Source organism: Natator depressus, chromosome 6 (assembly GCF_965152275.1).
Source record: "Natator depressus isolate rNatDep1 chromosome 6, rNatDep2.hap1, whole genome shotgun sequence".
Taxonomy (NCBI): Eukaryota; Metazoa; Chordata; order Testudines; family Cheloniidae; genus Natator; species Natator depressus.
Window position 1 is genome coordinate 10028533 of NC_134239.1, and position 17337 is coordinate 10045869.

Consider the following 17337-nt stretch of genomic DNA (forward strand, 5'->3'; position numbering starts at 1 on the left):
CTTCAGTTACTTTAAGTCAAAGTTGCAGAAACTTATTCCAGGCCTCCTCTACATTCAGATCCTTGAGTTCTTCGGTCCAATCCACTTCCCCAGGATGGGCAGGGATGGTGTCTGTAGCCTCTGTTTGCCAAAAGCTGGGAATGAGCGATAAGGGATGGATCACGTGATGATTACCTGTTCTGTTCATTCCCTCTGGGGCACTGGCATTGGCCACTGTTGGAAGACAGGATTCTGAGCTAGACGGACCTTTGGTCTGACCCAGTACGGCCATTCTTATGTTCTCTAATTCCCTTAGTTTTTTAAGGTTTTCCCTTTTGAAATCAAGGACTCTAGTTGCAGACGTATTTTTGTTTATCCTTCATTTAGTTTAAGCTTAGTTTAGTTCATGATCTCTCGAAAAAGGGGTATCCCCTACAACCAACAGTATGAGATCCTCACTACTTACCAATACTAAATCTAAAATGGCATCACCTCTTGTTGGGTTGGTGACTATTTGGTGAAGAAATCTGTCAGCTATCACCATTATTAGTGGCACTTGTCCTTCATCTGGAAATTAAAGCCTCCCATAATCAAACAATTCTCAGTAGCATTTATTTAATTACAACTATTAAAAAGGTCTCAATCCATATCCAGATCGGATCCTAAGGTTCTGTAGCAGACCCCAAGCACTATCCCAGTGGAGCCTCTGTTACCTTTCTTCCCCAAACTGATTTTGACCCAGACAGATTCTGTTTTATCCATGCAATGATTTCCAGTTTCTTTACAGTCTGCCTTATCATTCACATGCAATGCTATTCCACCACATGTACTTTTATTACTGTCTTTCCTGAACAGCACATACCCTTCTATACCTGTACTCCAGTTATTCCACCATGTTTTCATTATTCCGATAATATTTGGTTTCGTTTCCTACACTGTAGTTCCAGTTCCTCCATTTTTGTTACCCAGGCTCTTTGCATTGGAGTATAGACATGTAAGTTGCTTCTCCTTGGCTTTACCCAGATTCCTCATCTGAATAGTTACAGTCATTTGTCTGCCAGTATCACCTACCTGACTGTTATTGTCACTGTCATCGGCACCATCTTTTCCCTACACTCTGTTGTTCCTTTCTCCATTGCTGTATCCTCTTTTACTTGATTTTCTTCCCGCTCAATGTTAAAATCAGGAGTGGTGATTCCATGAGCATCTCCCAACCGTCTCCCCTGCATTTCTAGTTTAAAGCTCTTGTAATCAGTTGTGCCAACCTCCATCCTAGAAGTCTATTTCCCTCCCTACTCAAGTGGAATCCATCCCATGAGAATAGTCCTCTGTCCATGAATGTGTCCCAGAGGTCAAACGTCCCAAAGCTCTCCCGATAGCACCACTGCCCAGGGCCAGCTCTAGGTTTTTTGCAGCCCCAAGCAAAAAATTTGCTGCCCCAAGCTCCGAGAGTGCAACTGTCCAAGCAAAAAAAAAAAAAGAAAAAAAAATGGCCGGAATGCCGCCCCTGGAATTGTGCCGCCCCAAGCACGTGCTTGCTTTGCTGGTGCCTAGAGCCGGTCCTGCCACTGCCTGAGCCTTCTGTTGATCATCATAATCTTGTCTCGTCTTCTCTCTCCTCCTCTAGGGACAGGTAAAATCCCACTGAAGATCACCTGAGCCTCCATTTCTTTAAATCTCTTCCCCAGCTTGGCCTAGTCTTCCTTGATGTGTTCCAGTGGGAATGTGGCAGTATCATTTGTTCCTACATGAAGGGCAATCAGTGGATTCTCTCCAGCTCCCATTAGAATCTCTTCAGCCTCAGATCAACACCCTGTATCTTAGCTCCTGGCAAACAGCACACTCTTCTGTTCTGCAGACCATCTCTGGTGACCTACCTCTTCTGGTGTTGGTGCAATTCTCTGGCCCTCATAATTCTATTCTTTTTGTCTGAAAGTCCTCTTGTCTTGTGTTCTCACTTGCAATCTTCTGTGCATCATCCTCTATCCTCCTGGAGTGCTGAACTCTGACTATCTCCACTGTCTTTTACCTTCTTCTTCTAGGACCAGCTTTCTTCTCTTCTTCCTTACTCTCCCATCTTCTGTTACTGTCTGCTTCTGCCCTTCACTTCCCCAAACTTCTCTGGTGTTAGCTCTGTTTTCTGGCTCCTGTGCCTTTGGCTGGCCAGTTGGCTGCCTTTATAGAACTGTTGATGAGGGAAGCCCTGCCCCTTAATCAAGGTTCAGCTGCAATCATTGGCACTGCTTCTGTCACAGCACACTGCCCCTTATTAGACTTTGCAAACTGAAAACAAATCAGCAAGCAGACAGACAAACACACTCTCAAGAGCTCACCCACTGCCCCTAAGGAACAGGGGCTTGCTTGTTTAAAGCAACCTCTGGTATTACCCATCTCTGGACTTGCACTGAACATGTCTCAACCAGACCGGAGCATTAGAATCTCTGGCTCTGATGCTCACAAATCAGTTGCTGGAAGGCAAGAGGCATAACACATTGCACATGCCCAGTCCTGGCACCCGACTTAACTCACCTGGTTCTGAAAAATGTTGGCTAGTTTGTCTTCAACATTGAATCCAGATCTGAAGCACTTTTTATTCTTCTTCCAGTGCTTGTTCACGTCAATTCCAAACAGGTGTGCGTGCATCGCATGCACGGTCATCAGAAATTTTTTCCCTTAGCAGCTCCTGTCGGGTCAGCTGGGAAGCCCCCTGGAGTGGCGCCTTGAGGGTGCTCAATATATGACCCTGCTGGCCCAACCCTCCTTCAGTTCCTTCTTACCGTCCATGGTGACATTGGAACAGTGTCTCGCTTGCTGATTGTAAGTCTCCCTTAGCTTAACAGACAGTTCGTTCTTAGTAGAGACATTGGTGGGCGGGATGGTCCACATCCCCTCACCTGCCCTGGGCTTCGAAGCATGCTGACAGCCCCAGGTTTCAAGCCTTCTGGTGTATGCTAGAAGCCTATGCCTAATAGCAACCCCCACGACTCGTGCCTGAGGTGTCTTGGGGAGGTACATCAGTCAGAGCGCTGCAGGATCTGTAAGGCTTTCAAACCTAGGACCAGGAAGGAGCGTGACTTCAGGCGTAAACAATTGCTGACGGAAGCTGCTCTTCGTCCAGCGGCACCTGACCACCAGGGCCTAGGAGCGAACTCAATGTGGAGCACTCCGGCGTCGGTCCAAGAAACGGTGCCGAGGAAAGACTCTTGAGCTAGAGACCCTCAGCACCAAAGATCACTGGCACCGCAGCATGGAGCAGCACCCCAGCACCGCTCCGCAGCACCCCAGCCCGGTGTCTCTAAAGCACCACAAGAAGGTGGAGAGAGGGCACTCTCCCCAGAGAGCTACAAGACCATTGGGAGAGACCTTGCTGCACCAGAGAAAGGACTCTGCGCCCAAGCATCAGAGACTCGGGCTGTTGACTCCGGCACCCCAGCAGGCACCGCTGAGTCCAGCTCTTAGTGACTCTCCAGCGGGGGAGTGCCTGGTGGAGATGTTGGAGCCCCCCTCCACTCCGGACACTTTTGAGGCAGCTAACGACCTCATAGAGATCACCGAGCCTCAGCCCCCGGCCATTAGAGAAAAGCCTCCAGCACCCCCTAGGTTCGTTCAGTTGAGAGGTAAGCCCACAATGATGTGGCACTCCCTGATACTGGACCAGCACCGAGCTTGGCACCGGTCCAGATTTCCGTCACCGCGACACTGGCACGTGAGCGCCTGGCACCGAAGGAATGTCGCTCCATTTCCCCAGTACTGGAAGGGTGGCACTGATCCAGGTCTTCTTCACAGAACTGGCACCGAGGCGCAGCACCCATTCACGGGTACCAGATACACGGCACTGGTCATGGTTGACACCAACTCGATCATCGAGGCACCAATCCCCGACACCTTCCTCACGGCACTGATCCCCTGTGCAAGGATCATCTGCGCCGCTGTGGTCATCGCCCTTGGGATCCTCAGACTTGGAGGATGACTCTGCTTACTCTAGGCACAGTAGACATCGCTCGAGTAGGCGCCGTTCAGAAGCGACAGCAGCCTGGCACCAACAGTGGCTGCCTCCCCGTGCAGTGGCCCTTCTGGACCCCCTGGGCTTACCGTCAGGCCCAGGGTACCCCCTCTAGAGCCTCCAGGTTGGTGGCCTCCGGTCACCCTCCCTCCCAGTCCTCAGTGATCAGGCCTACTCCTCGGTCTGCAGAAGCAACCCTCTGCAGGCTGCCCCCTCACACTTCAGAGGACTCGGCAGAGCCAGCTCCAGAACCATCCGCGTCCCCAGGACACATCAGATTGGGCCGGGCCAGTGGAGGACCCTAGTTCAGCACAGGACCTTCCCGAGCAGTTGCAGGACCAGGAGGACCCAGTACCCCCACTGGCCTCTTCATCATCCTTGCCTGATGAGGTAGTCGCAGAGGCTTCAGCCTCAGGTCCTCCATCCATTGACCATAGGGCACATCAGGACCTGCTCCACCACATCGACCGGAACATGGGTCTTCAGGTGGAGGAAGTGGCTGAATCTGAGGACCCAAAGGTCAATATTCTCACCCTAGAGGGTCCTTCCAGGGTAGTGTTACCCAGTATAAAAACCATACAAAACAATAACAAAATCCTGTGGCAGACTCCAGCCTCCATCCCACCCACCGCGAGGGGAGTAGAGAGGAAATACATTGTCCCCTCCAAGGAGTACACATTTTTATTCTCTCACTGTAGCTCACGAAAGCTTATGCTCAAATAAATTGGTTAGTCTCTAAGGTGCCACAAGTCCTCCTTTTCTTTTCACTCGAAGAAGTTCTTCTTAGAGTGCTGTCCCTGTGGGTGCTCCACTTTAGGTGTTTGTGCGCCCCTGCACTCAAAGTCGGAGACTTTTAGTAGCAGTGCCGGTTGGGTCGCACATGCATGGTCCCTGCCTCGCGCTGCTGCAGGCAGTTAACCGACGCTTTGCGACCAACCCCCACTCAGTTCCTTCTCTACCGCCCTTGGCTACAAGTCGGAGCAATCAGCAGCACCTCGCTACTTTGTAGTTAATTAGTTACGGTCACTTACTTAGTTTCCTTATAAGCAGCTACTTAGCTTGTTTACCTTTCCTCTTTTCCTTGTTGGAAAAAAAACAAACCTCACGGCCAGGAACTTCAGAAAAAGAGCTGTTTTGAGGCCGAAAGCCCCCCTAGCCCCCCAATGGGGGCTCTCAGCGCCTTGCCTCTAGGCTCGGAGTGCCTGTCCCTGACAGGTTTCAGAGTAGCAGCCGTGTTAGTCTGTATCCGCAAAAAGAACAGGAGGACTTGTGGCACCTTAGAGACTAACCAATTGATTTGAGCAGAAGCTTTTGTGAGCCACAGCTGTGTTTGCTGCCTGTGTGTTAGTGCCTCCAACACAGGCAGTAACAAAGTGTTGCCTTGCCTCAGGCTCACAGAAAGGCAGGGAGTGGAGAGGTCTCTCTGACCTGCGTCAGGGCATGAGGCTTGGGACCCCCCCCCCCCGCCGCCCCTCACTTCGCCAGCAGCAGCTTCGTACAGAAGTGCTTTCTCCAACCCCACATTGGAGTGCCCTGCCGGGCGTCACTCGAGGAAGCACCTGGGTCCCCACCGCAGAAATAATAATAATAATAAAAAAAACCCCACAGCCGTCCCGTGGATAATAATAGCACCGGCTGTGCTGTCAGCGTCTGGCGCTTCGGTGGCTGGGAGCTCCGGCGCCGCTGCAGACAGAGACTTCGGAGCCCCGTGCCTCCATGCCGCAATCCACAGTCGCTCCACGGGCAGGCATCCAGTGCCGGCACCAGCTGTGCTGTCAGCGCCGGGAGCCGCGGTGGTGGAAAACCCCAGCACCGCTAGAGCCAGAGATGCTACAAGAGCCGGCTCCGACACAGGCACTAAGGGGAAACCGAAACCCTGTGCCTCTGCACCGCGATCTGCAAACGGCGGTGCCGCGCCGCTACAAAAGGCGGCGTCTTCACAGGTGCACCCAACTCGCAGCACCACCTTCTCCTCCGCAGCCCTGGCTCTGACAAGGAGGCAGCCCCAGGGGCAAATCAAACCAGCACATCAGCAGTTCCTCTGACCGAGGGTTCTGGTATTCGGCTCTGCCCCTGATCCCTCTATTCGTGGTACCGATACGAGCATGAGACCGTCGGCACCAAGTCTCCCTGCGTCCCCAGCATCACTCGCTGTCTCGCTCCTTATTTGAAGGAGGAAGATGAGGAAGAACAGGGAGTATTCCCCCCTCGGCTCCTATCCATCAGGAGTCAGTCAACCCAGGAGTCTCTCCTGGGGCATATTATGCTGTCTCCGGGTACTTACAGTGGTATGGGGACCCCCTATGCTGCTCCCATCCCAATGGGCATACTGGCCTCCATGGGTCATATGCCCCACACAAGGGGGGACTGCCCGCCATGGCCAGACCCAGCACACAGTAATTCCCAACAGCTTCTGTACCAATATCCTCAGTGGTACCAGGGAAAGAGGAGGAACATCTCCGCCTCTGCAGAGGACATCACCTACCCACTTGCCATCATTGTCCACAGAGGACACTTTTATGCCTCCTCCCCCTAATATAGGGGATGATTTCAAACTGTTCCATTGCTTATTTGAGAGAGTGGCCCTCTCTGGACATCTCCCTTGAGGAGGTCCCCATGATACAGCATGGGCTAGTGGATTTTTTGCATACATCCGTTTTGTTAAAAAAAAATGTTGCCCTTCACATGAATGAGGCACTGATGGACCCTGTAGGGGTCATTCTGTGGACCCCTGCGGCTGCCCCTCCAGCTGTCGGGAGGTCCGACAGGAGGTGTATACCAACAAAGGGTGTGGACTTCGCATCCAGTGCCTAATTTCTTAGTGATAGACACAGTCCAGTGAGGTGGCATGCAACAACAGCCCTGAAACACAACTCATGATAAGGACTGGAAAAGACTTGATCAGCTTTGGCAATAAGGCTTACTTCTTGGCTACCCCTCACCTCCGCAAAGCCAACTATGCGACATTACTAACAAAATACAACTATACAAACTACACAAAAATGTCCGAATTGATAAATTTTATTGCCAAGGACAAGGGAGAACAATTCACAGCACTTGATTCTGAGGACAGGGCTGCAACATCTGTGTCAACGGTGGTTGTAATGAGAAGTGCCTCATGGCTCTGTCTTTCTGGCTTCCCTGAAGAGGTGCAATTCACGATGAAAGACTTGCCAGCCCAACTTATTCGCCAAAAAGACAGGCGACTCACTCCATTCACTCACGAGTGACTCTCCGATCCTTGGGAACCTATAACCCCAAACCAAAGAGGAAATAGAGGAATTACTTTACATCCCAATGATACCACCCGCCAATGTATTCGCAACAACAGTGGTGATTTGATTCACAGGGTCGCAGACACAGGCCCTGAGGGGACAACAATCTACTTCTCAAGTTGCTGCATCCCAACCATCAACTTCCCCTAACAAGAACTTCGGTGGTTGGAGACCAATGTTCGACCTCCAATAATTCAACAAGTTTGTCAGAAACACAATGATTCAAAATGGTCATACTATACACTATAAGCAACTGCCTGCTAAAAGTGTCAACCCAGCAGACAGCATTGCAAGCCACCGAAGAGGTGGTAACCCTCTTCATGAATCTGGGCTTCCTAATAAATACTGGCCAGCCACTCTCACAACAGTGCAAGAGCTGGACTTCATTGGGGCCAACTCAACTCTATCAAGGCTATAGCCTCACTACCAAGACAACGTTCTCTCACTCTCACCAGCCTCATACCCACTGCATGAAATAGCCCACAGGTATCTGCCAGGACTTTCCTCCAACTCCTTAACCACATGGCAGCCACAACATTTGCTGTCAGACACACCAGATTAAACATCCGTTGTCTACAAGGAAGGCTACATATCAACTTTGTTCCACACAGGCACAGCATAAACAAGCACCCCACGATATCGGGCAAAATAAAGGACCCCCTTCTCTGGTGGGCAAAACCGACCATCGTATGCACGGGGGCATCCTTCATTCAGACCACAAATGCCTCATTCCTGGGATGCGGAGCACACCTGCACCCACATTCTATATAGGGCCGCTGGTCCCCTGCGGAATCCCTTCGACATATAAACCTATTGGAACTTCAAGCTGTCCCCAACGCTTGCTCCCAATTCCTGCCACTCATCACAGACAAGGCTATTTGAAGCCTTAGCTTGTATGTATTATATATACAGACAAGGGGAGCACACTCACAGTTCCTCTGTGTGCAAGCCATAAAACCCTGACGATGGTGCATCAGACACAATATCCACACCACCACAGCAGATACCCTTAGCAGACAAATTTCTCAGGACCGCGAAAGGAGCTCGACAACACAATACTCCTGCATGTATTTCAGCACTGGGGGTTCCCCACAGTAGACCTTTTATTAACTGCACAAAATACCAAACACCTTCGTTTTTGTTCCGGTGCAGGTCTCGGTGTGCAGTCGTTACGCGATGCATTTCTCCTCAAGTGGAACGCTCCCCTTCTCTCCTTCCCTCCGATTTCTCTCTTGAACCGAGTGATCCACAAGATCAGGCTGGATGGGCCACAGTAATTCTGCTATCATGATCTCACCAAATCATGGTATCCTTACCCCCTCAGCATGACCATGCATCCATGAATCGCACTCCCACTTCTGTCTCACATGTTGTCCCAGGATTGAGGCCGTGTCCTGCATCCACAGAAACTCCATCTCAGAGCATGGCTCCTCCACGGCTCATGGAACCTGAACTGACCTGTTCAGAGGCAGTACAAAATATAGTTACACAGTTGAACAGAAATGAACTGTTGCCCATACATTCTGAAGGGGAGATGAGTTAAGGCCTGGTGCCAACTAAAATGGATGACTTCCATCCCAGGGACATTACCCTCTATACTTCATTATATATTAGAACTCAAATAGTCAGACCTATCCATGAGCTCAATAAGTCCATCTACCTACCATCACAACATTCCACCCTAAGGTGGATTGCCATCCCGTCTTTACCCATCTACTGACCCAATGTTTCCTCAGAGGACTCAATAATGCCTACCCTGAACTACGTGAGCCTACTACACCATGGGACCTGAACCTGGTCCTTCGAACCATCACACCTTCCCCGTGTGAACCCAGGACGACATAATCACTGCTACACCATTCTATGAAAGTAGCATTTCTTGTGGCAATGACATCTGTCAGACATGGTCTCCCATGTTTAAGAAGGATGAATCAAACTGGAACAGGTACAGAGAAGGGCTACTAGGATGATCCGAGGAATGGAAAACTTGTCTTATGAAAGGAGACTTAAGGAGCTTGGCTTGTTTAGCCTAACTAAAAGAAGGTTGAGGGGCGATATGATTGCTCTCTATAAATATATCAGAGGGATAAATACTGGAGAGGGAGAGGAATTATTTAAGCTCTGTACCAATGTGGACACAAGAACAAATGGATATAAACTGGCCATCAGGAAGTTTAGACTTGAAATTAGACGAAGGTTTCTAACCATCAGAGGAGTGAAGTTTTGGAATAACCTTCCAAGGGAAGCAGTGGAGGCAAAAGATCTACTTGGCTTTAAGATTAAACTTGATAAGTTTATGGAGGAGATGCTATGATGGGATAACGTGGTTTTAGTAATAGACCTAATGGCCTGTGATGGGATGTTAGATGGGGTGGGATCTGAGTTACCCAGGAAAGAATTTTCTGTAGTATCTGGCTGGTGAATCTTGCCTACATGCTCAGGGTTTAGCTGATTGCCATATTTGGGGTCGGGAAGGAATTTTCCTCCAGGGCAGATTGGAAGAGGCCCTGGAGGTTTTTCGCCTTCCTCTGTAGCATGGGGCACAGGTCACTTGCTGGAGGATTCTCTGCTCCTTGAAGTCTTTAAACCATGATTTGAGGACTTCAATAGCTCAGATATAGGTGAGAGGTTTTTCGCAGGAGTGGGTGGGTGAAATTCTGTGGCCTGCGTTGTGCAGGAGGTCAGACTAGATGATCATAATGGTCCCTTCTGACCTTAGTATCTATGGAAAACATGTGGGAGCACTGTGGGCTTTCATGGCGGAACTTCCATACATGGTCTTCTTTGAGGATAAAGCCTCCCTCAGACCACACCCCTAAACCCCACACAGATAGAACACATTACACACTCCATAATTTGATGTTCGGAGGGCATTGGCTTCTTACATAGACAGGACTAAACCATCCCATAAATCACCCAGACTGTTTCTACCCATCACTGAATGCTCCAAAAGGAGCACCATCTCTAAACAAAGACTTTCCATTTAGATCCGTAATTGCACAAAACCCTGCTATCATCAGTGTGACTGCAAATCCCTCATGGGGATTTGCTCACATCCCACTAGAGCCTTATTAGCCTCCACGGCTTCCCTGCATAATGTACCTATCACAGACATTTGTAGAGTTGCTGACTGGGCCGTAGCCCATACCTTTAGACAGCACGATGCCTTGGAGCAACAGGCAGCATCTGATACCTCCTTTGGATGCTCTCTGCTATCGGAGGTCACGACTTCAACTCCGAAGCCCCTCCTTCCATCGGAGGGCACTGCTCTGAAGTCACCTAAAGTGGAGCACCCACAGGGACAGCACTCGAAGAAGAGAAGGTTACTCACCTTGTGCAGTAACTGAGGTTCTTCGAGATGTGTGTCCCTGTGGGTGCTCCACTACCCTCCCTCCTCCCCTCTACTTCAGAGTTTCCTTATTAGTGTCTTCAGTAGAGAAGGAACTGAGTGGGGGTTGGTCGCACAGTGTCGGTTAACTGGCTGCAGCAGCGCGAGACACGGACCACACATATGCGACCCAACCGGCACTGCTACTAAAAGTCTCCAATTATGAGCGCAGGGGTGCACGAACACCTAAAGTGGAGCACCCATAGGGACACGCGTCTCGAAGAACCTCAGTTATTGCACAAGGTGAGTAACCTTGTCTTACTCACCTTGTGCAGTAACGATGGTTCTTTGAGACGTGTGTCCCTGTGGGTGCTCTACTACTCACCCTCCTCCGCTCTACTTCGGAGTTCACTCCACCGAGCTTTGCGGTAGAGAAGGAACGGAGGGGAAGGTCGGGGATGCGCGCGCTACAGGAGGTGACAATGGCTGCACAAGACGACTCCTGTGTGCGCCCTTCTCCCGACCAAGTACTGCTGCGAGAAAACTCTGATCTCTGGTGCAGGGACGCACTGACACCTAGAATGGAGCACCCACAGGGGGACACATCTCGAAGAATCATCGTTCCTGCACAAGGTGAGTAACTTCTTCTTACTCACCTCCTCGAAACTGTTGCTCTTCGAGATGTGTTGTTCACATCTATTCCAATACCCACCCTCCTCCCACTGTATCGGAGTAGCCGGCAAGAAAGAACTGAAGAGGAGTCGGGTTGGCAGGGTTTTATATTGAGCGCCATGAAGGCGTCACTCCAGGGGGCTCCCCAACCAATCCGATTCATAGATTCATAGATATTAAGGTCAGAAGGGACCATTATGATCATCTAGTCTGACCTCCTGCAGAACGCAGGCCACAGAATTTCACCCACCCACCCCTGCAAAAAACCTCTCACCTATGTCTGTGCTATTGAAGTCCTCAAATCACGGTTTAAAGACTTCAAGGAGCAGAGAATCCTCCAGCAAGTTCCGATGGGAACTGCTAAGGGAAAAAGTTTCCGACGACCATGTATGCGATGCGCGCACACCTGATTGGAATGGACATGAGCAACACATCTCGAAAAACAACAGTTACGAGAAGGTGAGTAACCGTTTTTTTCTTCATACTTAATTTTTAGACACAAGTCAAACTGGGGCAAAGCAGGGTAGGGGGCAGTGATCCTTCCCCAAGTTTCACCCATAAACTAAATTCCATTCATGCACTTGTGACTCCAAAATGAGGTGCAATTCAGGAGGTAGTGGAGAGCTTCACAATGTGACCCCCCTCTCTCATCTCTTGGATGTTTTGATCAACAGTGAAATAGTTAAGAATGTGGACATTTCAATTACGATTAGGCTTCAGTGTTAACACTCCACTGAAACATCAATAGAGACAGTCCCTAAGGACCTTCACCTGAGTGTGGTTGTGTGACTGGGATGGCATGCTAAAGGTTCTGAGTTCTCTGATACCACAGTGAGGAGCATGGCCTAAGCAATCTGAAGACTCAGGCAGATGTCACATCAATTTACCAAAGTTTGTGGTGGATTCTCCCTGTCACTAGCAATTTTTAAATCAAGATTGGATTATTTTTTTTAAATACTCTAATTCAAACAGGAATTTATTTTGGGAAAGTTCTCTGGCCTGTGTTTACAGGAGATCAGACCAGATGGTGACAGTTGTCCCTTTTGAGCTTTAAATCTATGAATCACACACAATTTGGAGGTTATATTAGCACCCTTAACAGCTTAGAAGAATTACTTCATTTTTTAATGAAGTTTAAATTCTGAAGCACAAGATGGCAACCCTAAAAAATTGTTTGCTCGCTGAATTGCTTCATTTTGGCCCAATTTGATTCCTGGTTTCAGTTATTTTTTCCTGTAGCTTCCAGAGCTACTTAAACATATAATTTCTCTATCATCTGCTAATGAGTTCTAAACAGCTGAATTTTCCAGTGACCTCATATTTAGGCTATAGAATAACAGCAAGTCTTGAATGCAGTCTTGAAATTGGTGGCTTTCTTTTCAAGTGTTTGATTTAATGTCTATAAAGGAGATTAAAAGCAGGATTTGCTACTTCTGTAACTTGCTCCTTTTTTATCTTCAAGGAGTTTCAGGACCTTAGTCAGACCAGCAGGCTTGAGAAATTTGTGGATATAGCAAAATCATGGATCATGGAATTATTGCCCAAACCACATGATCAGGAAGATGCCTTTTTTCATGACATTGATGTGAGTCCAGAAAACCATTGAAACTGATTTTTTATTCCTCTTAAAAAATGGTCAACTGATAGGTTTGTTCTGTTCCTAGAAATGGCAGCAGCTCATTTCCGCTGGGCTGTTTTGTGATAAGTGGACACTTGGCTGGCGAAAACATATTAAATCTTTGTTTGCAGAGTGGATAAAAAAGGTGAGTTGACTAATTACAATAAAGACCTTGGGCAAGCTCTTCTCCTGAGAAGGCCAGGGCCCCCTTGTGTAGGGTGCTGCACAGATACAAATCAGACAACTTAAAATCTATGCACAAGGCAAGAGAGAACAGGATGGAGACACAGAGAGTTGGGGAAGCACAAGAGAGCTGTGAGATTGTTATTACTGAAATAATAAGCAACGGTCACAGTGCACCAGCTACCTGTCCATGGGTGACAATCACAGCATCAGTTGTTTTTAAGGGAGCGATTTAGAGGAAGGTGGATTATGCGAAGTGAGGGGAAGAATGGGGACTGGCTGTGAAGGTCCTTGGAAGTATTGTTGAGGAACATTTGTGGTGAAAATTTTTTTTACTGAAAAAACAGATGCAGTGATACCAGAACAATTTTGCAAATTCGTGTTGATTTCACTAAATTGTTTTGGTTGGCTGAAAACAAAAAATCTACCCCCCGCAATGCTCCCCCGTTACAGGACACACTATAGACAGCTGCAATCCACAGGGGCCTGGGCTGGAACCCGGAGTAGAGGGTGGTCCCAGGTTCCCCCCATCCCCCCAACTCCCTATTTGATACAAGAGGAGGTGACCTGGACTGTGGGTCCCTCCAGAGGGGAAGGTCCCTGGCCTGTCCCCCAACCCATTAGGTGGGTCATAAGAGACTGTGGGGACTGTTCTCCTCCTTTTCCCCATGCTGGCCAGTGATGAGGTTAGCTGAGTGAACAGCAGGTTTGTGCCACTAACAAAAGGAGCCAAACTGAGGGCTGCTGTGAACCTCTGAGGCGAGCAAATCCGCCAGAAAGCGCAGAACCCACCAAGGCAGAGGAGGACCTTTGACACAATACACAAGGAACAAATACCCAATAATGGGCTCTTCGGTCTAGCAGAGGAAGGTCTAACACAAGCCAATGGCTGGAAGCTGAAGCTAGACAAATTCAGACTGAAAATAATGGGTAAATTTTTAACAGTGAGGGGAATTAACCACTGGAACAATTTACCAAGGACCATGGTGGATTCTCCATCACTGGCAGTTTTTATATCGTTTGGATGCTTTTTGTAAGAAATCTGTTCTAGTTCAAATAGGAATTAATTCAGGGACATTCTCTAGCCTGTGTTACACAGAAGGTCAGACGAGATGATCACAATGGCCCTTCTGGCCTTGGAATCTATGACCTTCTTCCCCATGGTTTTTCAACCTGGGTCGGCATTTCCACCTGTGCAAAAGGAATGTAAATTGCTACCATCAGGGGGCATGTTCAGGTGTCATTTCACCCCCACTTGAAACTGAAGCAAATGATGTCCCACAGCACCAAGCAGGAGAGAATGAGCTCCATAATATTTAAGGGACTGATTCACTACCACGTTACTCCTGTCTTACACACCAAAATAATGATAGGCAGCTCCTCGGCTGGTCTACGTTGGTGTGACTCCAATGTGGCCCTGCTGATTTACACCAGCTGAGGATCTGACTCTGCATGTGCTTTAAGAAAAGTTTTTCTGAGGGTACAAAAGACGGTTGCATAACAAATGTTTTCTTGTTCTAGGTGAACCATAAACACCTGTTTGATCACTACTTGACTTTTATTAGAAAGTACCAAGACACAGAACTGGAAAATGGCTTTTCACAGCACATCGTTCAGAGGATCAAAAGTCTGACAAAAAGCCAGGTATAGCAGAATCTCTCTCTCCTCATGTGTAGGAGCTGCCTGACCTTCACTGAACAAAGGGTCCAGAAGCCAGGAAATCCTGAGCGCTGTTCCCAACTCTGCCATGTTGGGTGGCTTTGTGCGTACTTATTGTACACTTAGGGGAACACTTACAAATGGATTCTAAAAGGTTACTAAATGATTAATAGATGTTGTTAGTAGAACTGGGCAATTTTGGGGGAGGGGATGAATAGATTTTTTTGGCCAAAATGTGCATTTTTGGAGCTCCAAAACTATTCACAATTTTGGATTGAATTCAACAAGTAGTTTAGGATAAAAACAAACAAACAACAACCTGAAAAAAATTATAAAAGTTGAAACATTTTGACTTTTTCAAAACATTGCGACTTTTTATTTTTAAATTTGGCCAATTAAAAAAACCACACATGCACACAAAGGTGTAAAACACCCCCAAAATAGCCAAACCAAAATGAAAACCTCAAAAACAGTGTCTAGTCAAGTTGACTAAAATGTTTCAGTTGACTTAAAACAAATCATGTACCTTAAAAAAATAAACTTTGAGCCAACCAGGAACATATTATTTGATTCAAAATGTTATTTTTTGCGTTTTGAATTCAATGAGAAATTTAATAAACAAAAAGTCCAAATCAAACTCAATTTTTTTTTAAGGTCAGCCCCTAAAACGCAAAATCCATTATTCCTTTAGCTCTACTTATGACATGTGACAGACATGAGTAGTATGTTACACATGGGTACAAAAACATCAGCAGATGTGAGAGATGATGTGTGTGTGTGTGTAATATCTCTACCCATGTAGTTAGAAAATATTCTTTCTTACAGAAGTCAGAGTTGCGAGATATTCTTAGCAAATTTTCAAAGACGAACAAGCCAATCTTTGGACAAATCCTATCTATTATCATTGAAAAGATGTGGACTGAAGAATTGAATCAGATAGCGAATGCTAACCGGTTTGAAAAGAACACAGCTGGCGTTCTCATACGGCTGCTCAACTCCTCCATGGGCTGGGATATTATATCAGCTGTCGGTGAGTTTCTGTATGGACATTTTGTTCTGATGACCTCAGGATGGGTTCAGCTTATTGGGATCATAATTAAGTGAAAAGGAGTTGGCTGGGTGCCAAATCCCACTAGTCATCTATCTCCAGCTGTAGGTGCCTAAATGCCTTTGGAGATCTGGCCCTTAGGGACTTAGGACTAAAGCTGATTGAAACTTTTCAGACACAACTTTCTTTCAGAGAAAAATAGAGCAATAACTCAACATTTTACAAATTTGTGTCTGTTTCACCAATTGTTTTGGTGGAGGAAGAAAACAAGAAAAAATTGAAATGTTTTGTTTTGACATTTTTGAAAAAAAAAGTTTCAATTTTTCAGTTTGAAACAACTGTAGGTCTTGAAATTACCTTCAATTTTATAAAAATAAAATTGAAAAGATCATTAAAATGCCCAAAATCAAAACAATATTTTTCAACTTTCTGATTCACCACAAATTTCAAAAAAATTCAAATTTGGATCTACTCAAAAAAATTTGAGTATGCAAAGAGTTATCTTAATGCAGGTGAACGGTCCCAATGAAGTCAAGGACGTGAGAAACAGTTAACATTTTCTTGGGTTTATTGTTAAAACAAAGAAGAAAACTCCAGTATGTGTTCTGAAATCGTCCCCAATATCTCACTATATTTTTTGTATTTTGCAGAAGAATCAAAGCAAAAGGGTCAAATTAAAATTAGCGAAGATGCACAACTGCTGATTTCAAAGGTATATGAGTTGTTCTCCTTTGTGGGTCACAGAGTATTTTCCGGAGACGTCCCATTCAACATGCTATCCGACATTCTACAACACACAGAAGAATTTGTCAAGATGCTGTGTCTCATTGGTAAATTTGCAGCTTCATATTTCTGACCCCAAGAGGCACCCAACATATTAATTTTTTTATGTAACAGTCAGAAAAGAAAAATGAGTATAAAATGCAAAACAATGCATTATTACCACTTCTATGGAACATAAAACCAATTATTAATGGTAAATATAATATTCAAAGGCAGAGTCTTAAAATATGGTTTTTTAATTGGAATCAATTGTGTTAAATGTGATGGATTGACTTTTAATATTAAAACATTCTCTTCTTTATGTACATCTGATAGCAGTTGAATATTTGAAGTACCATTTATTTTAATAAATGCAGTTGAATTCTAAGCATTTACAATTTTCAGTTTTGGCTCTTTATGCTGGTTTCATTAGAAGCTTCAATACTTCATGTTGCTTGCAGAAATCTTTGTATGACTAGTAAAAGGCTGAAGGACAGAAGTTCTCTTCCAAGTTGTGCCCCCAAAATAAGCTCCACCTACATCTCTGTGCTATTGTCTGAAGCTCTTTGCTGGCTCAGGCAGATATTTGTTCCTGCATCAGTTAAACTCCAGGGCAGCTTCCCCATATCATAGCAGTTGTCTCAAAAATCCTGTGTATCTCTTCTTCAGAGCCATCTTTCTCTCGATATATAACGGAAGTGCTGGATGTCAGGGGAAAGGAGTTGGAGCAGCTGAAAAAACAAACAGAGGAAAGACGAGCATTTCTGCGTCTGTGCGGCTGCATCACGGACATCCTAAACGGTACCATCC

The 17337-nt window shown here is 46.7% G+C and overlaps 1 protein-coding gene across 1 annotated transcript in view; it reads left to right on the forward strand.

Moving 5' to 3' along the window:
* Positions 1-17337, forward strand: part of LOC141989671 (E3 ubiquitin-protein ligase rnf213-alpha-like) — a 174349-nt gene that overhangs the window by 61461 nt on the left and 95551 nt on the right. The window contains 6 exon segments of the mRNA XM_074956604.1: positions 12720-12842; positions 12922-13020; positions 14580-14702; positions 15543-15747; positions 16416-16595; positions 17197-17328. Of these exon segments, the coding sequence (XP_074812705.1) occupies positions 12720-12842; positions 12922-13020; positions 14580-14702; positions 15543-15747; positions 16416-16595; positions 17197-17328 (862 nt within the window).